General features: G+C 42.0%; 1 protein-coding gene across 4 annotated transcripts in view; it reads left to right on the top strand.

Moving 5' to 3' along the window:
• The window catches only part of grik4 (glutamate receptor, ionotropic, kainate 4), a 438,583-nt gene that overhangs the window by 366,251 nt on the left and 46,003 nt on the right, over positions 1–26,329 (top strand). For all 4 annotated transcript variants that reach the window (XM_078167104.1, XM_033632251.2, XM_078167102.1 and 1 more), the window contains exon 12: positions 21,732–21,839. In XM_078167104.1, coding sequence (XP_078023230.1) covers positions 21,732–21,839 — 108 coding nt within the window. The remainder of the gene's footprint in view (positions 1–21,731; positions 21,840–26,329) is intronic.

Here is a 26,329-nt window from a genome sequence, read left to right on the forward strand (position 1 = left end):
TCTATTTTTTACTTTGGAGCAACTGCAACAAATCACAGTTTCCCTTTGGGGATCCATAAAGTATTTCTGATTCTGAATCTGATGTTGTTCAAAAATGTGAAAAGATAGTTTTGCAACCTTTCCTCGGCGGTGGAAAAAGCCTTAAACTGGGATTGCACTGATTTTGGTCTCTAAAGAGACTGTTATTTTTTTTATTTTACCTTTTTTACCTGGTGTAACTTGGCTTGGCTCATGTGCTCATTTTCAGCAACACCCTGCTTCACTCTCTGAGCCACAGCGGTCCTGGCAGATTGCCCAGTACAACCCTAGTCTCTCTACCATTGGTCAATGGGTTTGGTGTGATGGTGCTACTGTCAGTTTAATTAAAATATGAAGCTGCATGTTTTGGAAAATAAAGATTAATCATTTTATGATCTTTGTAGGTATAATGCATTAAAAATGTTAAGCTTATAACACAGTATGCCCATCACTTATACTTTACAGACCTTGTTGTAAGCTGTCATCCATGATTATAACTGCATTATAATGTCTTATGAATGTGCTTATAATGCATTAAAAACATGACCTTCATAGAAAGTGTTACCGAAAATGGGTAACTGTTGAAAGTCTTCAGCGACCAAGCCCAAATTAAGCTTCAGTGTTGCTTTGAGCCTGAGACAAGAGACATCTAGAACCAGAGGGATGAGATGCTGTGGGCATGAGGACAGTGTGTGTCAATGCAGACGTAAGCATCCATTTACGTATGCTATGACCCCCTTCATATATGCTTCATTTTATAATGAGTTACCTGTAAATGTTCACTTCCAAATGAACCAAGACCCCCAGTTTTCAAGCGGACCAGGGTTTGCCCGTTTTGGAGTTCGACTGAGCGTTAACACCACTCCAAACGAACCGAACTATCTGAGGAAGCAGACCAGGGTTCGTTTATAGTGTATAGTGTATAGCACCAGTGTGACTGTTTCCTATTTACATTGTTGCACATTTAAAGTATGTCAGAAAAACAACAGTAAAGACACTGGTGGGCTTTGTCATGTATTGTTCTCATGCATTTTATTATATCTGCACGCTGTGTCTCAGCAGAGCCGACGTGGCTGCCAAAGTGAAGGGAGTTACATTAAGCAGGCTCTCTGCGTGTGGGCTTTTGTGGCCAGTAGATGCTCGTCTATAAACACACAGACACACTGTCATAGAGTGACATCTGCTCCTCTGCTTTTTCCAGTTAAAATGCATAGAATAGCTTTTCCTCTCTGCCTCTTCCTCACTCCCATTCAGTCCATACAATGAAGGGATTACGCCTGACAATTTGCTTCCATTTTACATGTTACATGTCCTATAGCGAGTAACAGACTATTCTGAATGCCATTATCCTTTAACACACAGTAGGTGATACTATGTACTAGCTTTGAACAGCTTGCTCTTAAACCTCTGTTTTCTATAAATTCCAGGACTCAGTATTTCTCATTTCATGTTAAGGGCTGAAGCTTGATGTAAAGCGATAACTCTAATCCCTCAAGTTTATGCTTTTCCATGGCGCCGTAGGAAACTATGCATTGTATTTCCCCTGGAAATACCTGTCTCTCACCCTGACAGCTGTGTTTTCCCCGCTGCCATGACTGTTGTGTTTTCCTGTCAATGCTGCATTATGTATGATGGCTATTAACTTATCAATAATCCAACAAACAGTCATCACTCTGCTGCAGCAGATAGCTGTATTTGTGCTCTCTTATCTACAGCATTTTAAGTAGCTGTTATACTATTATGAGACAGAGACAAGACACAAGCAGTTTGGCAGCACAGAGAGGAATAAGTCTCAGATATCTGTTTTAAAGTGTTTGACCCTCTCAGTTGAGATGATCTCCATGAAAGAAGGGATTGAGTTCCTGCCTGAGTGTGAGAAAAATCTTACCTAGGCAACCCGTAAAAGAGTCAGACAACAGCCCATCTGCCTTTATTAACCTTGTCTGGGTCTCCCCATGTCCCCTCTTTATACTGGCACTGGGCCAGTCAAGCAGAAGGATAATGCTATCAGGCCTAATGTGATGATTTCAACCAGAAGTATTATAAAGCAGCCCTGCCAGTTATGTTAATGGGGAGAGGCAAGGTGTTAGACAGGGGACAGGATGGGGGTGTTGTTTGTTTTGTTGACTAACACCTCCCACATGCTGTTGGGTTGGGGCTGCTTCAGCCAGGCAGACACGAGAGGTGCCAGGGCCTTGGCAGAGATAAGGAAAATGGCTCATTGCCCACACACATACACACACACTCTTACACACAGAGTTGAAAATATTCACAAATCTACACATGACAAGTTGACACTAAACGTCTTTTGTTTGGTTAAAATTAAGTAGTAGCGTCATAGTCTGCAACGCCCACACAGTGTCTCGCCAGTATATGCACATTAAAACAAGAGAACAGAACGCCTTCCATCAACTTCCATCTAACACTTTCTGGAGATGCCACGAGGCATGTGTTACACAACCTCCAACCTCCTTTCCTCTACCCCGCTCTTTCCTTATTTTGTAGCACCCACTGCCCCCTCATTGCGAACCCTGTGGTTGAGCTATAGATTGCCTCTCATGTGGGACCATCAGCTCCTCAGGGGGTTCAACACTCTACAGCCAATCACTGTCACAAATTGAATTTCTCTGGCAGGCATTTTCACACATTAGAACCGTTTCCTGCTGTTCCGTCTCTGCCACCTTTCTCTGTTTTATCTATCTTTATCTATCTATCTGCCTTTCTAGCATCTTTTCCACACAGTTCCCAGTAAACTAGTGGGGTAAGCTCTCAAGCACTGCTAGTGCTTTACTATTCATTCACTATTTACAATTCATACATGCACTACATTCAGAAATGATTCTGTCATGCGCATTTTCACACACGCCATGGCAATACTGGATTAGGTTGGTAAGGGTCAGTCCAGCAGATGGTGGTAATGCAACACTTGATGCCAACTTCCGTAAACCTCAACAGAAGCAGAAGAAGAAGGGGCAGAGGGATGTGTAAACAGCAAAGGACATCTCTTATTATTTTTAGGAGCATGGCGGACAGGGAGCTGTTTTTGTCTGGTGCCAATGCGCTTCCAAACACAGAACTTGGGGTAAATGCTAATCAGTAAACAAGTCACGGATTCAAATGCATCATTAGCAGAGTCTTGTGATTGGTTTGCTGGCTATGTGAAAGCATCTTTTGTTAGATGGATGTAACCCATACGTGCGAGTCCCACTATGTTATTACTTTCTTTCACAACACAGCTATACCAGCATTTTCCCTAAAACTTTATGTCAGGGATGAATGTTATTAGCTTGTGGTGGGAAATTGGCAGGACAGATTTCCTTAAGTATCGCACATGACCGGATAGACAGCATGTGTGAAAGGGGTTTCTGTCTATATGTCTGCCTGTCCTATTTAGTCACCATCACAGGTTGTTTTCTGCTGTTCTTTATACCCTGATGAAAAATGAGCACCAGTCATTGGGTGCAATTTGACTTTGCATCTTCTTTGAGCTTTGCATCGGCTCTGAGCACCATAGGAATCATTGGTTGGACTTGAACTCAAAGGAATTGGAAAAATAAATTTGTGATGGTTTTCAATTTGTTTGGTTGGTTGGTTTTTTCACAACATTTCTTTTTTTTTTTTTTTTGGGGGGGGGGGGGGGGGGGGGGGGGTTAGGCTCTGTTGCTGCTAGTAAGGATTTTATTGAAAAAAACAACATACAGAACTACCCACATCACACGTTTTACACAACTGTAGGACAAGTGTATTTACTTTTGACATAGATGGTGTAAACCTGCTCAATCCCCAAAAGTTGACTGTAATATTACAGCACATCCTGATACAACACTTTGTATGATATGTTACGAAAATGCACAGACAATGGGTCATATGGTATCTAACAAAGAAGCGCCCGACAAATGGTGTCATTACCGTACCTACTTATAAACTTACATACTCAACCTAAAGCTACGTCAACTAGGTTTGGGCACATAAAGTTACTTAGGCTGAGATTAGTAAAAGAAACATGGTCGGATGTTGTCACGTTACATACCTAATGTGAAGTTACGTAGGTTAGTTTAAGGCAAGTTAAGTTACATTGGTTAGGTTTGGGAAGGTAAAATTAGGTAGGTTAGGGTTAGGAAAAGAAACACTGCAATGCATTTGGTTTCACATCAGACACAAACACTGGTCTCCTGGTGAAAAGTCCTATGTTTGTTTCAATTAAATTTAATTCAGTTTTATTTATAAAGTCCAATATTACAAATCATAATTTGCCTCAAAGGGCTTTACAGCATACAACATCCTTCTGTCCTTGGACCCTCACAGGAAAAAAATAAAAAACACATTTAACTGGGGAAAAAAATGGTTGAAACCTCAGGTTGAGCAACTGAGGAGAGATCCCTATTCCAGGATGGACAGACCAGGGATATCGAGTGTACAGAACAGATCAACATAATAAATGTACAGTGATCCATATGACAAAATGTCATACATATATGTTTGACTTACCCACCACACTACCCTGCCTGCTTATGCAGACTTATGCTCTTTATACTACTTCCTTCTGTACTCCCGTCAGTGCATTGGTCGCATGATCACAGCCTTCCTGATTACATGGGTTATACATGAATTACTTGCTCATGATTTGATAGGATATATACCATTCTGGTGTATTACTTTTTAGAGGTATACGTATGAACAGAGCATGAGAGCAGCCTGAATATTACAATTGTGGCTACTCAGATTTATTATTAATGGTCTGCATTCAGAACTTTAAATCAGAAAACTAGATAATGGTATTTTTGTTTCTTTTGTTTGAATTATTCATCATTAAATTATTGAAAAGTGCCTTTTGATCAAGTGTGGTCTGATGCACAATTCATTGCAGTGGAAGATATACTATAATATTATCTGAAATTGACCCCTCTAGAGCACCATAACTTTACAAGCATAATATAAAAGTTAAATTCCAGTGATGGCTTTAAGCTTGAAAACAACTGTTTCAGTTGACAGTTCAGTTAGCCTACCTTATTTCCAGAATATGATGTGGCTGCATTACGCAATAATCTTTATTTGTTCAGGTTTGGCAGGGGGAGTAAATATCCCAGCTGCTCCTGTGCTGGCAGCCAGGTAGGCCAATGATGATGGTGTAAGAAGTTGGCATGGTGTTGTCCCTGCTCTGGCCGAAGCACCACTGGCACCGGCAACCAACAACAATCCACAGAGGAGGCAAGAGAGGCAGGTGGACGGGGAGAGAGAGAGGGGTAAGAGAAATGAGGGAAGAGGATGACAGGTGGAAAGTAAATGAGACAGAAACGGCGTGCAGGAGAAAAATGGGACAGAAGGAAAAGAGGCAAAGACGACCCTATGAAACTAGAAAGAAAGTGAAATATATTTCTGCATGTCAAATAACAGCTGGGGCTTTTTTCTTACCGTCAATGCACTATTTTAGCTGTCAACACATGGAATACTTTAGGCAACAGCAGTGACCTTCACTCCCATTTCTTGTTGCAATGACTAATCATATTAAAGGAATAGGCTGTAATCCTCCATATCCTTTTGCTACGGCTATTCACAAGCCAGTGTAATGAGCTAGATAAAGGCGACTAATACGAAGAACTATCTTGGCTTGTGTGTGCGAATGTGAACGTGTTTCCCAGTGTATATTCTCCAGATGGTGTGAACACCAGGGGTACACTGTAAAACAGTATAATTCCGGATATCTGCAGATGGATAATATAACTCAACCTGTTCCTCTGAACGCTCACACTGTGTTCTCTTTAGGAACATCAAAAGGCAGAGCGGTTTCCTAACTCACACTCTCGTTGCTGGAATGGATTACAGCATTTTCTGTTGGGGGGATCAGAAGTATTAAAGTCACTTAAGCGATACTGTGCTGTGGCAGCTGTAGGACCGCTGACTGATTTATCTGACATCAGTTCACAGTGTGTATGTGCTGTCGTTGGCATGTGTGTGTGTTCGTCTGCACACATGCTTTTTATGTTTATACTTGTGTGTGTGTGTGTTTGTCAGTGCTTATGTGTAAGCACTGATGGGGATGGTGCCAGCCCCCGGTGCCTGCTTCTTGGCTCAGCACACAGTCGCACACAACGAGCCCACCGCCATCTAGGCATGTTAAGCAGAAGCACAAGTCTTTTCCAAAACAATCACACTGCAGCCTGTCAGCCAACTGCAGCACACACCATACTGACAGAGCGGTCCAGCCTCTCTGCAGCCCCCTGGCCTCTGTGGACTGGCCCTTATTTTCTGCACAGAGCTCACTGACAGCAGCATGCCTGTTAATTGGATGAAGGTGTAAAATGAGTAATTATTGCAGTTTGGGCTAGGCAAGCTGTTGCTTGTTACAGCACTAGGCTCTGTTGTGTTACAGTGTGTGAGAGAGCAGAAGAGATGGTGCTATGTAAGCTGCATCAGTGATTTCTATGTTTATGTGTATGTGTGTGACTGCACATACTACATGCAGACGTGTGCATCTCTGTGCAATGCATGGGGCTGCAAACACTCTCAACCAACTCCTGAGAAGAGACCCACTAATTAAGTTTTATAATGGAGGCACTTCATCACAGCTTTGGCATAGAAACCACCGGAGAGACAGAAGAAAGAGAAACAACAGAGAAAAAGCGAACTGTTTGGAGTCTAAGGTTCAGCAGGAGCGACTGGAAGAGGCTACAGAGCAGGGAGCAGGTTATGAGTAGGTTGCAGGAGGACACACTGTCCAGAAGTGGAAAAGGCCAAAGGCCAACTCCAGCATGCCACAAAGCAAATTGTTCTCATTATGGAGTCCACAGGTGCTTTGCAAAATTCGATGCTTAAGAATAGATTTGGCTCTGACATTCTAACACACACATAATGTGTTTTTATGAAGCTTGCGGGGTTGATAGGAGAGTTCAAACTGTGTTGAACCGACACAGCTGTAAAACAAAGATCAGAGATGCACCAAGGAATCTGGAGCCTTCTTTTAGTGACTATAGGTCTTATCATTGTTGTACCAGTTGTCCCCACATACTGTACAAAAATAATGGACATAGCTACCATGACATTACCCAGTGGTTTGTGAAGCAGGGGTGTAAATCACTGGTTTCATCATGATTGATTCTTTGGACAGCGCTAAAATATTTGCTGGTATTACAAAGTCTGCCACGATATGATTTGATTCAGGGAGCTGCGATCGATATAAGACAATATCATCTATCTTGGATTTGTAGGATCAAAAGTAACCGTAGTTGGACAGGAGGTAGGAGGGTGGAGCTGTGGAGGAGCTAGGGGTTGATTTGACTGAGATCTGGAGGACAACCTGTCACTCAAAGCAGCCACCCCTCTAATTATGTGTGACTTTAAACCTTAAACAAAGTTAAACAGATTAGTTACATAAAAATTCACCCCCCGTACAGTTTTCATGAACAGGCTAGCTATAGAGACCAAAACCGTTCCTTGTACCAGACTGTAGACATGTTTATTTCTGCTGTAATGTTGCGTATTTTAACATGGAGGTCTATGGGGATTGGATGGCTTCTGGAGCCAGCCTCGTGGCTGTTTTTGGAACTGCAGTTCTTGGCACTTCTGTCCTGACTTCATTTCTCAGCCCTGCAGGTTGCTGCCTGCTTGTCCCTGAAGCTGCACATTTTTCCCATTTTGTTTTATGCCTTCTTCAAATTCTGCTTCCCTCATCTGAAAACTGTAATCCCATCAACATAACTTGAGAACGTGTTTTGTTTTTTTCTCACTGAATTCTGTTTTTCCATTACTTCCACTGAAGTAATAGAAATCCCTCCCTAGGCGAATGTGCAAGCTGCCCAAACAACCCCTGGCAGATTTACTGAAATAGAAAGCAAGTGCCCCAACTCATTCCTTTTTATCAGGGTAGATTACATTTGCAGCAGCATTAAGAATGAATTGCCTAAATACAAAGAACTGATTAGGTTTCTAGCTCAGGTGGAGAATGCTCGAGCCATGTTCGACACCACAATCAAATTCATTTTGATTATTGTGCCTCATTTCCTTTTTACATCTATTCAGCAGCGGCAGCCACCGCTCAAACCATTTGTTCATCTGATGTAAATAAGCAGGATCCTTGGTTGCAGTACTCTTTCCTTCACCTTGGATATTGATTTTTTTTTAATGGTGGCTTCCTCCCACATGTTTCAGTCCCATGTTCTCATTTGTGTGCTTTTTCCCCACAGTGAATCTTTGTGAAGAGACCATCTATAAACTGTTACATGCCCTAGTACACTCTTTCCAATTCCCTGAATTATCATTTGAGCATTTACAGCTAGATTGCTCTTTTTAATAAACTTTAGAACCCAGGCGTCCTTGTGTCAAGGTCTTCAAAGGTGGAGCCGAGGAACGGAGGTGGTGTCGTAACAGGAGACCCTTTTTATACCCATCTGCTTCCCCCATATCTGAGGGAACACTGAGTGCCTGGAATATCTTAGACACACATGCAGACCTTTTTGGACGCACACACACGCGCGCACACACACACACACAGACACGCACATACTGCATGGGCACCACTCCAATTTGCAAGAAATGATTTGAGCTGTGTTATTTACACAAGACTTCTTCCAGTTAAAGGGTGAATGTGCTCGTTCAATTTCTTTCTCTTTTGGATTGGATTTATTTATTTCCTGTCAGTGCTGCTCCTGTGTTTATTATGGCAATCTGCTTTTTCCTTCCCCTCCCCTTTTCTTTGCTCCCACCCCGTCTCTGAGAACACTATTACTCTCGCTGCCCCCTCTGCTGCGGATGCAGATGCACTCAATTCAATTTCTCTCCGCTGCAGCAATGTGAGGGAAGGAGGGAGGGGAAGGGATAGGTACAGCAAGGGTTAGAGGGGAGGGGAGATGGAAAAATGCAAGGGGGTGAGAGGTGTGGGATGGTGCACAGCGGGTTGACAGATTCAAGACTGCCTCCACCCTTTTTTCTTACCTTGAAGGACATTATCATAGGCGCCTGGTGTAGCTCAGCACACCATGATGTGGCTTGGATCTCTTTTTCTGCCTGAGGCTCCAGCAGAGATGAGTACATCTTAACCAGGTCTGATCGACGTACACGGTCTAACACGCAAGAACTGGCGCCTGAGCTACTGTCACTAAGGTTAGAGTGACTTTAGAGGCTGAGACGGCCCCTGTGATCTCCTCATGCTGTGCAGTTTGAACATAATACAAACATGGACCCTAATACTCCACTAAGTATCGGAATAATAGTTGAATCAGAATAGAAATGCCTCAATTGAATGAGGCTGTACAAACATTGATTATCTGTACAATAAGAACATATTAGTGCCTAATAACCACTTCAAAGCTTAATCCAACTGCTTCTCTGTGGTGGGAATAAATATGTACTCTCTGTGTATGTTTGCTCCACAAGGTAACATTTAATGGTGAATAGGATGCCTGCGCCGCACATGACATGCCGCAAGAGCTGTTCCTACGCACCTCCCTCTTGATGGAGAATGGTTCATGAGTCAAACACTCTGCTAGTGCTACATCCTGTCATGAGTTCTGATTAATACACATAGGCTACTATATTGATTTTGAAACAATCATCTATTGCTACTATGAGTCATCTGGGGAACACCTGTAATTTGTAACATTAACTGAAAGTCTGCATGTGAGGTGTTATGGGGACACCTGTAATTTGTAGTTGCCAAAAATAACCCAGGTTAAACTTACGCTCACTACTTAATCGTGGCAGAACCATTTCTTCTTTGTCTATAATGAAGCTTTGCGTTAGTTCATGCAGGACATGGAAGTCCTACGCCCCAGCTGATTGGATCATTGCTTCTAATCAGTCACACACCAATCACAGCCCATTCTTACAACAAGGCGGTCAATTTAAATATGGCCTCCTACTCACTGATACCTGCTACACCAATGCTGCCACACACCACTGCTGCTGCTGCTGGCAAAGCTTTGCCTCCTCCACCTTTCTAATTCAAAGTCCTAACATGGCTTAAAGGTTAAAAAGGTATTTTACGTCTTGCTTTGGGCCCACTCTTGTACACCCGGGGAGGAGGGGGTTTCTGCATTGCGCTCCCTGTATTAGCATCCTGCTTGTCTGATCCAGGGAGCACCTTCAGAGTGGAGCCATCAGTGCCAAACGTAACTGTATTTACATTTGTTGTAAATCTATGGCAAGAGTGTTCCTGACTGAACTTTTGGTGTTGAATGAATTGAATTTTCTCATTTTCTTCTTCTGCTATGTTTCTGGCAGATTAGACCTTTCACAGCCGGCAGAACCACTTAACCGCTGAAGTCCAAAAAAATTACATTCTGTTTAAACGCTTTAGGGCATGTATACGCTCATCTTTTTATTCAGCGTCCGTGTAAACAGTTTAGTTGGAATCTCTAATCAGAATGATTTTAATCAAAAGAAATATTGTCAATGTCACCACAGCTTATGTGTGTGTGTGTGTGCGTATTTGTGTGAGCGAGAAAGCAGAAAGAAAGAGTCTTCATCAGAGGGAGGGTAGGTCGGTGACTGTGTTACAGCTGTGTAATTGCAAACAATAATTAGAGCAAGTTTTACATTGCAAAGAGGTGACCGCTTTAATCAGATGTAAAGGTGCTCCAGATGGCCTCCTAAAAACAAGGTGTTTAGGTGTTACACATAAATTGAGTTTCGCCGTGAATCATTTTATATGTGTCTTAATCAGGGTCAGGATTTAATTACGGCTCAAGACAAAATTCATATAACGCCAGTGAAGTTTAAAAATGCGTGAGGAGAATGCCCCTGATAGCACTCAACAAAGGACGCATACAGTCTTGACTATTTGGGGACAATGAGTAGAAAGGAAAACTGCTATTTGCCAGCAGGGGAGAAGAAATAGTAGCGGTATAAATCCAGTGTTTATTTGCCAGTATGCAATGCAGCTGTATTATTTCACTGTTAAATAAAATTGTCCCCGAAAAGTTGCACAGCATCTCTGAGGATCAGATCAAGGGACTATAGAGCCTGCTGGAAAAAGACTTCTCTTCCCTGGGTCTTAATATAGTGTTTTCATTTTATTCAGTGTTTTATCTATTGTTATCCATATCCCGCTAACAATATTCAAAAGCTCATCAGGACTGAGTGTTCCAGTGTGATATTGTTGTCAGTGTTATACTGCCGTAGATGATGTGTGCGTCTGAGTTTTCATGTTTATTTGCGTGTGTAGTTCATGTTTCCAGCCACTGGAACTGCAGCGTGTCAGACTACATTAGCTTCTGAGGATCATCCATTAAACACGGTTTCTTTTTCACCTTGTTTATGTGCCATCTTTTTTTTTTCCTCACATTTCTGCTCATTTCACTGTGAGGGGACTGAAAGGTGCTCTGTGCCTTTTCCAGCAGAGAACTTAAGACTTCTGGAGTCATCCGCCTGGAAGCTCGAATTAAAAGTGTGAATTCAGTATCGTCTTTTCTATCACCTCCTCAAGCAACCTTTTGCGTTCTCGCTTCAGTTTTTTATGTTCATCCCTCCCCAGGGTAGCTCCTTCTTTTAAGTTGCTTTAATCTCTGCTGTTAGTGATGCTCTGTGTTCAGCGTACACTAATGTTTTTTTTTTAAATCATATCATTAGAAAAAGTGTTCTGGTGCAGGAAACAGTTATAAAAAGTTTAGTTACAGCCACATGCCCTCTCGCTAATGTCAGTAATGTTCAGCTGCAAAGCAGTGGATCAGTTTATGAGCGGCTTTATCTCCTCCAGTTTATTGCACACAAAGCTGTCTCTCTTATGAGTTAAATGTCCTTAGTGCTGCAGACAGTCCTGGAGGTCAGAGAAGCTGTGAATTTTGAGAAGAAACAACTTGTCTGCTAGCAAAAGACTCAAGTCGCTTTTATGAGATTTTCATTTCATTTTCTCAAATTCGGATGAATACTAATCGCAAGTGATAAATGTAATTTAATGTATTGCTTTTGAAGTATAATTAGAATGTCTGAGGCCTAAGATGAACGGGTTTGATTCTGCATATAAAACCTTGTGTAAAACCAACATGTGCACGCATATACTGCGTAAGCTAATACTATCTGACTTGGAGGGGGGTTTTTTTTCCTCTCAGATTCACACACACAGTCGTTTCCAGCAGGGATGTAACAGTGGTGGAGACCGTGTCAGCTGCACGATACGGCTGTTGATATAAATGTGTGGGACTGGGGGAAAGTTTGGCAGCCTTGCTTACAAGTCACATTAGTCGTCTTTTGACATATTATCCCTCAAGACCTCTCTGCATCTCGCTTTTTTTTCAGTCTTGTCCGAGATTCGCTCAAAACTTTGGAGGAAATCTAAAGCTGGTCAGAGACAAGGTCTGATGCAACTGCCTCCTCCTGAGTGTATACAAAGCACATCAGTGTTATATTTATTGGGGTCAGCGTGAGGGTGTCGCACACATTTTGTGACGCCAGTCAAAGCAAGGCATATTTGTAACCAATACCTTTGCATGAGATCAGATAAGGAATTAACGCAATCCTACTGAATCATCAATCTGCTCAAAGATACCTTCCCTGTGTTGAATCTGCGACGACATATTGAAATTCATATTGAATTTGTCGAAGCACAGACTCACATCACTAGTCTACACACACCGGCATCTTCTGTGTGTCTCTAGTTCTCTCCTTTGTTTGGTCTCTCAGAGACGTACAGCAGTCCCCTTTCCTCTTTTGTTTTTCTCAGTTTGCACTTTGCAGGCTGGAGATGGGGAATAGATCAAAAGCAGAATGGATGAGCTGTTTTGCAAGATCCCCCAGTCTTAACGGATTTCAAGGCTGGATGAGACTGTGTATGGGTTGCTTGGCTGGGTGTGCACGCGCGAGTGTTTGAGTGTGTGTATGTGTGTAATATGCATGTACATGCAAATTTATGTGTATGTGCCTGAGTGCCTCTGTGCTTGTGTGCCTGCAAGTTTGCCTCTGTGTCTCTGTTTTTATCAGTGTGCACAGTGCACCCTTGAAATCCTACCAAGGCTCTCGATATATAATGTAGCTACAGACAGCAGCCGTAGATGCATTGTAACCTTATAGGTATTGTTTTATTTGTTCTCTCTGCTGGGTACGGAAAGGTTCGTACTCGCAGTCTGTTCTCCTGGCACGCTTTTTGGATTCTTTAAAGGATTCCCTTTTGACATCACGTTGTGTGATCATCATTTTATTATTATTTTATAACCTAACAAGGGTCAACAAAACACTTACATTTGATCCGCTGCACAAGTTTTTTTTTTTTGTTGGCTTGCCTCAACTGTATGCTGGGGAGTAGGAACTTCAAACAAACAAACTTCAAACAAACAAACATCAGTAAATAAGCATAAAAAATTCTATTGTCAACCCAATCACAAGAAAAATGTTGGCATTGTACATTTCTGCAAACCACAGATACATTAAATTTGCGCAAGGTGTGGTTAGGTTTAGGCCCAAAAATAATTTGGTTGTGGTTAGGAAAAGATCATAGTTTGGCTTAAAATATCTTGCCTGGAGGAGACCATTCTGGCAGGAAAAAAAGCAGCTGCTTTTCAGGCTACTGTCTTGACAGGAAAAACTAAAAACACTGTGGAAACACAACATGACTTGCTAAAATCACAACTGGTTTTGTTGTTTGTTGGTGTCAAACACTAGTCTGCAGTGGTCTGCAACTTGGCATCCATCTCACCTAGGTTTCACACCACTCACCATCCAGAACTCGAGATGGCAAAAGTCAGCTTATATATTACGCCACTTTAGACACATTGATATGATACGTATACAAAATGTACAAATGTAAAATACCGTAAAACTTCAATTTAACGGCTAGTCCAAGAAGTTCTTTGTATAATAGTTCTTTGGATGTATAAAACCGGATTGTTGACTACCCACTTGAGCTAACATGAGTTAGTTGATTATATTGAGATTACAAATACAAATGTTTAAACTTTTGTCAGTATGGAGATGCTACACATCATTGAGTATGTTTACATGGACAATTTTATTCCCTTTTCATTTGGAATGAAAGTTCATTCCTATTAAAAGTGATCTTATAAACACCTAATTCAGATTGAAAATGGCCAATGCGATTGAAAATTCATTCCGATGTAAGGGGCTGGAATATTCCGTTTCTAATTCCGAATGAAAGAATTTCTCGCGCTTATATACACTCATTCCTCTTTAAGTTCATTCTGGTCTTTCTGCGCATGCTTGTTTCCTTGCCCTTCTGGTGCGATGACATATAGTGCACGCGCGACGCACTAACCGGTTTCCATTCGCCACAGCACGGTCTTCTATCTCCCTTCTCCTCCTCAACAGATGAAGCATTAGCAGAACAAGGTTGTTGTTGTAGGCTACTGCTGCTTCAAGAATATAAGCAAAACAAGCTCGAAAAAGGCACTAAGAACAGCGTCGTCAAGCATCTTGTTGTCTGGAGCGAGGATTACAGTGTTTTCTTCCTGTAAATGTAAACATGTAACATCCGCCCCGCCCCCTATCCAATCAGAAACCTTCCCTGCCCCAAACCTTGTGCAGACCTGAATAAAGGCGATTAAACTGATCTCCCGTGTAAACCCTCATTCAGAATGAATATTTCCCATGTAAACTACCTGGAAAGACTTTAATTCCTAATGATTTCATTCAGATTTATTTCATTCTGAATGAGAAGCCATCATGTAACCACACCCATTGTTAGCTCAGCTGATTTCATTTATCTGAAACCATGAGCACCAGAAAAGATCGTAATTCATTCAGATTTACCGGCAAGACGAAAAATCAAGTGGCGACTCCCTTCCCCTGAAGCTGTCATAAAGTCAGTGTCCATTCCTTGATTACCTGGGAAGTTATTTATATTCCTTTAGTCAGTAATGGTCCATCAATCAAAAGTGTTTTTCATAAAAAATAATCAAAGTTATGGATATTTTTTAACAGAATAAAGTGATGTTGTGTCGGTATGACGGGTGCTGTAAAACAAGTGTCACAACACATAATTGATATGTTATTCCAAGTAATATTCATACTGGTTCAAATAAACAATTGGATTTGCTGAGCAACAGTTTTGTGTGAAAGGAATTAAAGGCCTGTCCCATAAAGACACCTGCTGAGTTCAGTGATTTAAGCAAATAATAGCCCGGGCTGCTAATTTAAGTTTGCAGAAATGTACAATGCCAACATTTTCTTCTAGCCACTGGACTAAACTTATGGCCTCCCCACCCAAGAAGGACCCAAGTAAACATCTGATCTTTATTAACTCAGCCTCTTAGAATTCTGCGGAGATAGTATAGTGGTGTTTGCTGTAAATGTTGTCACTTCATCATGTCTGACAGTCATGACCCCCAGTGTTTTAGTAATTCATATCACTTATCTTCATACTACACTTGAGTGTAGAGCTGCAACAGAGAAGTCACAAATCACAAATTTGCCTTGAGGGGTTTTACAATCTGTGCAGCATTCTGCATCCTCTATCCTTACATTCTCGATGCAGATAAGGGAAAAACTCCCCCCAAAAAAGGATTAGGATTGGTTGGAGGTAATGAGCAAGTTGGGAATGGAGCACACCCCGAAGGGTCTCGCTCTGTCCCCAGTGTTTAGAGTGCTTCTCTACTAACATGGTCGCTAGAGATGAAGACATTTGGACAGTCAATAGTTTCTGGGTGCACGGGCTGAGCAGGGACTGTGGCTGCGAGGGCATCCATTGTGTACTGTTAGCTCTACGGGGGATTCAGCACTTGGAGAGCATGCAGCGTTGCTTTGAAGATCTGCAACGACAGCCAAAAGACCCTCTCTTCAACCCCGAGTTTGAGTCTCATTACGGGGATTGAACAAGCGGCGCCATTATTCACCATAATGCCAAATAATGAGTGTGCTGCTGACTAGCTTTGGAATAAATCTAAAACAACACCATGTGTTTGTGTGTGTTCAGAAGAAAAAACACAAATCACAGTTTAGACTTTTATGAAACAACAGTTTTTAAAAGTGTAACCAGGTCAACTCTTTCCACGCTTGCTTTTCTCCACAGCCGGGGACGAGAGACTTCTTGACCAGCAGAAAATAATAGCAAGAATATTGCAATACCACAAGTCTGTGGCTCTTTTTTCTTCAATCAGCACCAGTGTCACGACTGTGTGCTTTCCCCGATCCTCTCTTTACTGTATGGCAGTGCCAACCTCCTACACCACCGCCTGTGTCTGTCTAGCCCCTGAAGTTTGCCCACGGCGCCACCCTGATTAGACTCATTCGTGCTGATGATGAGTCATGCCAGAAAGAGCTTCTGCGAAAAGGGAGCCCATTTTACCCACTCACTATTCCATAGAGAAAATATGCATAACAGTTACACACAAACACACACTAATACAATGCTGTAGCTCATCATTTGAACAATGTGATCATTGTGAGGCGGAGTGGGTGAGCTCTAAATATATAACGGTCCTCTGTTCAGTTTTAACCGGGCACTAGCTGCTGATTCAACCGGTGGTAATGTCCGCTGATGGGTAGAAACTGCATCTACTTCAGCATATTTTCGCCAAGCTGAGATAGCATAACGTTGCAATACGAGCAATAAAAGTCCATCCTCAGAGGCCTGTGGGGATATTTCGCTCCTGCAATACATGCAGCCGCAAACAGACATGCAAGCATACAGCCAGAAACACACACACACACACACACACACACACACACACACATTTTCGACTCAGACTCATTTGCACCGCCGTGACACCTGAATGCTTTAGCCTCGGTGTAAGTGGGCTGTATGACATTATGCTTGATAATGGTAGCTATTGCTTCTCTCATACGTGATGGATGCGTTTGTCACAGCACAGTCTCGCCACACCCTATTGGATACGGCATTTTTCTGACAGGAAAATCAGCCAATCCTGACGCTTCAGTGAGCAGCCTCCCTAATCTTTTCCTCGTGCTGTAATTCCAGGTTGCAGAATGAACCCTGGGTAATCCCTCACAGGTGCGTTGTTCCACTTGTTGTCACTTTTCCCCGTCTGTCTCTCTCTCTTTTTCCTCGCTCCCTCGCTCTTTCTCTTTATTTTGCTCTCTCTCTCTCTCTCTCTGTCTCTCTCTCTCTCTCTCTCTCTCTCTCTCTCTCTCTCTCTCTGTTTCTCTCTGTCTGTCTGTCTTCTCTGTCTCTCAGTTGCCATCTCTTTCTCTTGTTCTCTCCGCCTTATGTTCTGGCTCCCTAGCTGGCTGCTCCTCATACTTTCTCATTGATTTTCTTTCCGTTCACCAGCCTCACCGCACCTACTCAGTAAGTGATTGACATTCCCCTGCATCTTTCTCCTTCTTTCTCCTTCTGCTCCTCTCCTATTCCCCCCTCTCTTATTATACCTTATTCTTCCTCCTGCCTCCCTGATTCTCACTTAAATAAATAGTGCACCGTACTCGTCAACAGACTGAACTTTGAATTTCCTAGTTTCAGAAGCTGTGCTGCACAGTACTTATTTGTTGTAATTGCAGTGTAAATATCAAATTAATGACACTGCAAATGAGAAACACCAAGTTACAGCTATTTATATTGTTGCGCACAAACACAATCTGGTATACAGGAGTATGCAGCTTCCTCTCTCTATGATAAAAGCTTATGAGTCTAATAGATTCTCGGGTTGTGCTGCGTGTATAATGAGGTTTTATGCAGTGGTTCAACGCTGTTGCTGCACCAGGATTAATGCGATGGTTAAGGTTCCCTTCACTATAGAGTTTGCACAACCTACAAAATTATTACAAAATGCGCTTCAAGGGAAAATGACATGTAAAATTACTGATGTTCTTTCCTGGCCGTCAGATTAATGGCATCTGTGTTGCGCTCTGATTAATATTTCATCAGTTTAATTAGTTGTGCATTGGTCTCTCTCCAACTTCTAGACACTTTGTTGTCATCTTTTCATCCTATTTGTGCTATATAATGAGGAGCCTCCCATTTTTATTGCACAGATCAATAATAAAAAGTGTAATTTATTGCATAAAGTCGTACAAGGAATAATTACGGCGTTAAAGGTTTTCAGTCTATTTGATAAATGTCACGGTGTGTTTGCTCCCAAGTGTGCTTTCCTGCTTACATTAGCTGATGTATATATCTTCCTTCCTGTTAGTCGGAGTGACTCACAGACAGTACGGCTCTATTTTCTCCCCCTCGTAGCTCAAAGAGAGTTGACGACAGGGCCACCAAAGGACCAGGTCCTCCCCCGCCAGCATATGCTTCTTCTCCCTTCCTGCTCACAGCTCCCTCATCTCCTTCTCTCCCTCCACCTCATGTTCCCAGGCAGGAGTCACAGTGCCACCTCATCCTATTACCCTCTTGGTCACCCCCATGCTCAGACCTCTGGTGACACCTGCTGAGCCCAGCCAAGCCACAGATTCCCGCCTCCCACCACCTCCACACACTTTGACAGCTGATTGTGTACGCTGATTGCTGAACACCGTATTTCCTGGGTCCACTTTTGGTTGTGCCACAGTATGTTCACATTTTCTTCCTCTCTGTTTCTTGAGGCCATCATCAGCAGAGTGTGGAGTGTGTTGTTCAGGGGGTTTGGTTGTCTATTTGTATGAGCAAGGTGCTGTTTCTCTCAACAAGTACACCAGAGGAAATGGAAGGCAAGATCTTTTTGATCATATACTCTCAAAGGAAATCTTTGATTCCGGGAGCTCTTTCTTGCTTTTTTTTTTTTTTTTAAACATATCTCACATCAGAATTCATCATCAGCATGAGGAGAGGAGTTAAACGGCCTCCAAAAGCAGGCACTGATCAACATGAATGGGTTGTAATCTCTTGAGAATTTTAGCAATTTAGCCTTGAAATAAACTATGACCAAGCTTGGAGAGCTTTGTTTACTGTATTTTCCTTTTTCCCTATCAAACACTGATCCTGAAACAGTTCATCCTCTCCAGTCTCCAACCAACACGGATACTCCCGAAGGTTTTCTAGCACATAATCAGAGACCTTATTCCAGTGACATGGATTAAATCACAGCAACAATGTATCAAGGCTAAATTAGATGCTGTATTTTCTCATTTACTCCTCCTATATAATATTCATAATGGAGGGAGGTTGATTATTATGATAAGGGATATTATTTCTCCGCAGTCTTCAAGAGAGGGGTGGCAATGTTTACATAATGAGGTAGATTACAGAGTTGGAATGTAAATGACCAAAAACACAGTGTTTTGAATTGTCATCATTTTATTTCTCAGTGAGCCTCACAGGTTGTTACAGGTTGGAATATTTAATCAAAGGCTGAAATTGCTACCTTTTTTTTTCTACCTAGTTTCCATATCAATAAGACACAGTCTAATCTTAGCAGGAACACAGTGGACAGGATGACCTCAAGTTCTTAACATACTCCTCGTATATTAAGTCTAAACTGGAAATAAATTACACAAACTAATAATGAGACATATTTTGCATATTATCTGGATTTATTCCGAGGTTATCTTCTGTGCCAACACATAAAGCACCTGCTCTGTTTGTAACTGATACTGAAATTGCGTGTTTCGGCGTCAGCCTCATAAATGAAATGATCGTTTATTAAGCCACCATGATAAGGAAAGTGAAATTGTTTTGCCAATAGCACGACCCATATTGTGCCACTAGAGTCACTTAACTCTTACCGTATAATCACCAGTAAAGAGGTAATGTGATTTTGAATGTAAATAATTTAGATCTCATGCAGGTAAATGGAGCAGCAGTCACACAGTCCATAGTCCCTGTCTGGACCAAATGTGGAGAGGTGCCTCCTGGGCACTGCCAAGGCACTGAACCCCCAGCTGCTTGGAGCACCTGTCCATGTGCAGCCCCCCCACTCTGACATCTCTCCATTTAATCCATGTATAGGTGCTGTTTGTGCATGTGTGTAATGACAACAGAGTCAAAGAAGAATCGAACTTTCCCTCTGGGATTAATAAAGTATATCTTCTTCTTCTTCTTCTTTTTCTTCTTGTATTGATAGTCACTGGAAAAGTCAGAGCTCTGTTGTCAAACTACAAAAAAAAAAACATCCATTGATAGGTTACATTTATACTTTTATTATGTATTATATCAATGTTTCAAAAGTGACCTAGCTCAGATTACATGTATGTAAGCTGACTTTGTCATTCAGGAGGTGAAAGGTATGGTGGATGGCATGAGATCTAGGCGAGACAGCTGCCAATCTGCAGACCACTTAGAATACTTAGAATATTCAAAGAAAACTTTATTTCCATTTGCAGTTTTATATTTGGCAGTATGGCTCTGTTCTGGGGCCTCTCTGCCTTTACTCAGGCCTACGCAGAAAGCCTCTCCCACGTGCCTGTGTGAAAAGCCGAAGGTAAGGAGAGTACATCTGTCTGCCCTTCCATGTGCAAACGAGGAAAACCTGAGGCAGAGAGAGCAAACCTCCCTGCCCTTCCATGCACCTACATGGAAAGCCTAAGGCAGGGAGAGCAGCAGCGAAGTCCCACAGGGAACAGAACAGAGCAGCATCAATGACAAACAGAAATGACATTGATAAGTCAGACACAGCATGAAAAGGAGAAGCTGGGGTGGAGGTGGGTTGTATAGCGGCTTACAGAGGAAGCAGCAACAGTAGGCAGGCCAGAGCAGTTTAAATAGGGCTCCCTGAATGAGATTCGCCATTTGGTTGTATAGCAAGGAATCATGTGATCTATCAGCTGACTCCCTTCCATCAGTCCGCTGCTCCATCAGTTGATTGGGCTGTTTGAGAACAGCTGATGTAGCTGAGATGTGAGCTGAGCTTGACATAGTGTCCTGCCTGAACTAACGCTATGCTCTGACACTGCTGCATTTCCAGCAGCAATTGTGGCACCAAAACCATATATTTTAAGCGGAAACATAATTTTTTCGTAACTAGTACCAAGTGTTTTTTGTGTGTGAACATAACCACATTAATCACAGTGTTGTTGAAACGTAATGTTTCAACATATATGTTACATAATAATGTACAAATGTTATAATCCATAGTTTGCATAAATGTACAGTGGCAACATTTACTGGCGATTGGGTGGAAAAACACTCTCCCTTTTACTGGACAACTTTGCATTTCTCACTTTATCCAGTGCTTGCAGAGATTTTAATAAGCTCCAGGGTTGTAGAAAAGCAGCCATGTAAATCCCTCAAGGTTGGAGCACACAAATCACCAAGGTTTTCTTTTCCCTGTCAATGCCATTATGGTAAAAAGGAGGTGAATAAGAGAAATGTGTACCTGAAAGTAGCAAGAGGCAAAGTGGATTTACAAAATGCCCGTGTCTGCAGAGACGGTCATCATGGTGTTGGGGATTCACAAACTTAGGTCGAGAAAATAAATGAATGAAACAGGAGATGGCAGAGACAGATTGAAAGGGGATGGGAGGAAAGACACCATGTGAGGTGGAGGTGTGAATCCCCACTCGGGCTGTAATGAAAATGAGAATGTGGCTCTGCGCCACAGGATTTGCCGGTAATTGGTTTAATGAATGCATTCTGTTGCCTCTGATTGAACACATGCCCCGTGTTCACTCCTCAAGGAGCCACACACATGTTGTCTTTGTTTCCCCCTGCAGCCTCACAAACTCTCGCTATCACCTTGTCTCCCAACATGGTGATCTGTCCAGTGCTTCCTCTTTGTCTTACATGGTCTTTTGTGAAGGTCATACTTGTTGTCCTTTAGAGTAGAGGGAGGCAATTAAGTACAAATTGTTTCTATTGGCCTTTTCCAGCTGATGGACTTAGTGACTGATCTGTGTGTGTGTGTGTATGTGTGTGTGTGTATGTGTGTGTGTGTTTGTGTGTTCTCTCTTTGCAGATTGGCCTATGGCACTCTGAAGATGGACTGTCCATGGAGAGAAAGCTTCCATCAATCAATGTGACGGACACCCTCTTCAACACGACTCTTACCATCACAACAATATTAGTAAGTACCACTGTACACACACTGATACACTCACACCAACAGCAGTCCGTGTCATTTTATTAGCTCAGCTCCCCGGCTGATCTACATGTGGCTGACATTCTGTGGTTGACAGGCAATTACCATATCAAAAGCCCATTTTGTATTTTCAGATCCAAACTCGGTCCTCTTGGGATCAGAGGAACCTCTGCTGCGCGATTGTTTTGCCCTGAGTACTTCAGATGAGGCTACATCACAGTGCATCAGCAGGAGCTAATAATTCACCGTGTCAGCCATTCTCAGCCTCTGTTGTAAATATAGATCCTGTGAGTGCTAGTTCTCACTACCCTCACTCTGCTACCTGTTACGAGGTACGCAGTTTTAAAGCAATTTAATCGCCTGCCATGGTAATGATCGGTAATCTGTGAATCCTTAAAAGCTTATGAAAAAAAAAATCCATGCGTTTGCTTAATGAAGGCTTTAAATAACCAGCTGACATTTAAACACAATTAAATAAACACAAGTCAATTATTTAAATAAGATAAAAAAGGAAATAATTCTGTCACTCAAACTTGCTGCTCCTGCTCTGCCTGTTATTTAACAAGTGGCCAAACATAATAACTGCACAATTTACTGGCTTTATTGGAGGACAAATTAGATTACACTAAACAAGCAGGGCACCTCAAACAGCTCATTCTGGTATTAACGAAAGTGGCCGCAAAGGTTCAAGATGCTTCAATCACAACTAGTTTGCACAACATGTTGTCTGACCATGTCTTCAAGCTGCTCCAAATGGCCACAAAAAGCCAACTGTCTGTCACAGCCTCCTCCTGGCTGCCTCCCCATTTACTCTCCAAGACTTCTGCTCCTTGTGCATGTTTTTTTGTGGTCTCAGCACATTGACTTGTAAATACAGTATGGGGATTACAGGGAACACTTTTGGACAAAGGCTTTTATGACTTTTGCAAGAATCAAAGACTCAAAGAGAGTTTGAGATAGAGGTTCAAATATTGCATACTTTCTATCAGACATTCTCGCCTGCAGACACATAGCTAGTTGCTGCATAAAATGGGTGTGTTTTGGGGCTTTCACTTTTTTCGAAAAATCATCCTATGCAGCCCACTGATGTCAGAAAGGTGTATAGGCGAACGCACTTAATCTGAAAGGCTGCGATCATGTGACCGATGTCCTGACAGGAGTAAATAAAGAAGTAGTATAAAGACAGGCTGTGTCCAGAATCATTCACTCATTCGCTACTTCCTACTCACTATGTAGGGAGATCTGTGTAGAGGACAGTACAGTGAGCTCATCTGCAACATGAACAAACACTTAATCATATCAGTGCAGGCGCATAATTAAAACATGCTACATCAATGTCAGCTGGTGAGGCAACCATAACACATACTGACATGCATATTCATGATAAAAACATGAAATTATACTGAGTGTATTTTCCCCATGTTGATAAATAGCATTACAAAGTACTATGTGGCCGTTTGTGTTGTGTTGAGATGCGCTGCTCTGCTCACATTTAACATTACACTGGCAGACAAAAGAGGAGAGAGAGCAGCACAATTGCAATCTGTCCTAATAATGTAAGTAATTTTTCGTTTAACCTTTGTTGTGTTGAAGTTTGTTTTACCAGTCAGTCACATAATAACTTGTGAATATAACTTAAAACATCATGTATTATGCCACTCAGAGCTAGTCGCGACTCAGCTTGCTAACTTTAGCTAGCGTTATTAGCCCTACTCTGTACAGTAACTGTTAAGCACTTGAGAAGATCAGTTGGTGATTTGTTTTTATCTCTTCCTGAACTGGCGAATACACATTGAATTCACAGTTTATTAAATGGCAAAGAAACTGGTAAAAATTACACATTTTGTTATAAGTTAAACATGTGCAGCAGATTGTAATCGAGTTGCTTTCTCTGCTCTCATCCATCTCGATATCCGTCCCCTATAGTCCGTCCATGCTTGGTTAGTGATCATTGGTTGTACACCACATTTCATGGAGCATTGTGGGATACTTAAGTCTACTATATAGGGAACAATAATTCCGAGTGCACATTTGGACAGCACAAAAAATGGCGAACTCACTGGATTGTGGACTATATTTGAGTTGTTTTAAGATACGGCGTCACCTTGTTTCTTTTCATTAACTTCACCTACATAACTTTAATCGCCTAAATCTAACCTATGTAACTTTATGTTAAGTACTTACTGTAAAACTTCAATTAAAAGCCAAGCCCCAATTAAACTCCCAGTCCCTTTTACTAGCCCGCTGTGGCCACACATTTTGACAAATAAACACCTGTCTCACTTAGACGCCTGGTCTGGTTGCCAAGCAGTTCATTTTTATAGAAGTTCTTGGATGTATAAAACTTGGTTGTTGGCTACCCACTTGAGCTAATAATAGTTAGCTGCTTTAATTACGCATATAAATATAACCATTAGCACCAAAGAAGACAGTAATACATTGAGATTTACTGACATGGTAAACAGGAGAGGAAGGAAAAAAAGGTGATACTCTAACTCTGAAGCTGTCATAAAGTCAGAATATGTGTAAAGTCCTCGATTACTCAATTAGTTATTTACAGTACAGGCCAAAAGTTTGGACACACCTTCTCATTCAATGCGTTTTCTTTATTTTCATGACTATTTACATTGTAGATTCTCACTGAAGGCATCAAAACTATGAATGAACACATGTGGAGTTATGTACTTAACAAAAAAAGGTGAAATAACTGAAAACATGTTTTATATTCTAGTTTCTTCAAAATAGCCACCCTTTGCTCTGATTACTGCTTTGCACACTCTTGGCATTCTCTCCATGAGCTTCAAGAGGTAGTCACCTGAAATGGTTTCCACTTCACAGGTGTGCCTTATCAGGGTTAATTAGTGGAATTTCTTGCTTTATCAATGGGGTTGGGACCATCAGTTGTGTTGTGCAGAAGTCAGGTTAATACACAGCCGACAGCCCTATTGGACAACTGTTAAAATTCATATTATGGCAAGAACCAATCAGCTAACTAAAGAAAAACGAGTGGCCATCATTACTTTAAGAAATGAAGGTCAGTCAGTCCGGAAAATTGCAAAAACTTTAAATGTGTCCCCAAGTGGAGTCGCAAAAACCATCAAGAGCTACAACGAAACTGGCACACATGAGGACCGACCCAGGAAAGGAAGACCAAGAGTCACCTCTGCTTCTGAGGATAAGTTCATCCGAGTCACCAGCCTCAGAAATGGCAAGTTAACAGCAGCTCAGATCAGAGACCAGATGAATGCCACACAGAGTTCTAGCAGCAGACCCATCTCTAGAACAACTGTTAAGAGGAGACTGCGCCAATCAGGCCTTCATGGTCAAATAGCTGCTAGGAAACCACTGCTAAGGAGAGGCAACAAGCAGAAGAGATTTGTTTGGGCCAAGAAACACAAGGAATGGACATTAGACCAGTGGAAATCTGTGCTTTGGTCTGATGAGTCCAAATTTGAGATCTTTGGTTCCAACCGCCGTGTCTTTGTGAGACGCAGAAAAGGTGAACGGATGGATTCCACATGCCTGGTTCCCACTGTGAAGCATGGAGGAGGAGGTGTGATGGTGTGGGGGTGTTTTGCTGGTGACACTGTTGGGGATTTATTCAAAATTGAAGGCACACTGAACCAGCATGGCTACCACAGCATCCTGCAGCGACATGCCATCCCATCCGGTTTGCGTTTAGTTGGACGATCATTTATTTTTCAACAGGACAATGACCCCAAACACACCTCCAGGCTGTGTAAGGGCTATTTGACCAAGAAGGAGAGTGATGGAGTGCTGCGGCAGATGACCTGGCCTCCACAGTCACCGGACCTGAACCCAATCGAGATGGTTTGGGGTGAGCTGGACCACAGAGTGAAGGCAAAGGGGCCAACAAGTGCTAAACACCTCTGGGAACTCCTTCAAGACTGTTGGAAAACCATTTCAGGTGACTACCTCTTGAAGCTCATGGAGAGAATGCCAAGAGTGTGCAAAGCAGTAATCAGAGCAAAGGGTGGCTATTTTGAAGAAACTAGAATATAAAACATGTTTTCAGTTATTTCACCTTTTTTTGTTAAGTACATAACTCCACATGTGTTCATTCATAATTTTGATGCCTTCAGTGAGAATCTACAATGTAAATAGTCATGAAAATAAAGAAAACGCATTGAATGAGAAGGTGTGTCCAAACTTTTGGCCTGTACTGTATATTCCTTCATATTCCATTGAAAGAATCAAAAGGATTTTTTATAAGAATTAATCCAAGTTGTCACGCAGCACTAATTGTATAGATACCATATGAAGCGTTGTATGAAGATATGTTGGCAGGGAGGAGGATTCAGATGCTCATTAACAATCTGACAAGCCCTTCATTTACCACGTATACCATTATAGCCTATAAATGCCTCATGGGTATAATGTATAGAACTCCTGGTTATACCTCACCCTGGCAACAGCTGTGGTTAGAAGCATTGTCCGTCCATCTGTCCCATTCT

The sequence above is a fragment of the Epinephelus lanceolatus genome, chromosome 4 (assembly GCF_041903045.1).
Source record: "Epinephelus lanceolatus isolate andai-2023 chromosome 4, ASM4190304v1, whole genome shotgun sequence".
Lineage (NCBI taxonomy): Eukaryota > Metazoa > Chordata > Actinopteri > Perciformes > Serranidae > Epinephelus > Epinephelus lanceolatus.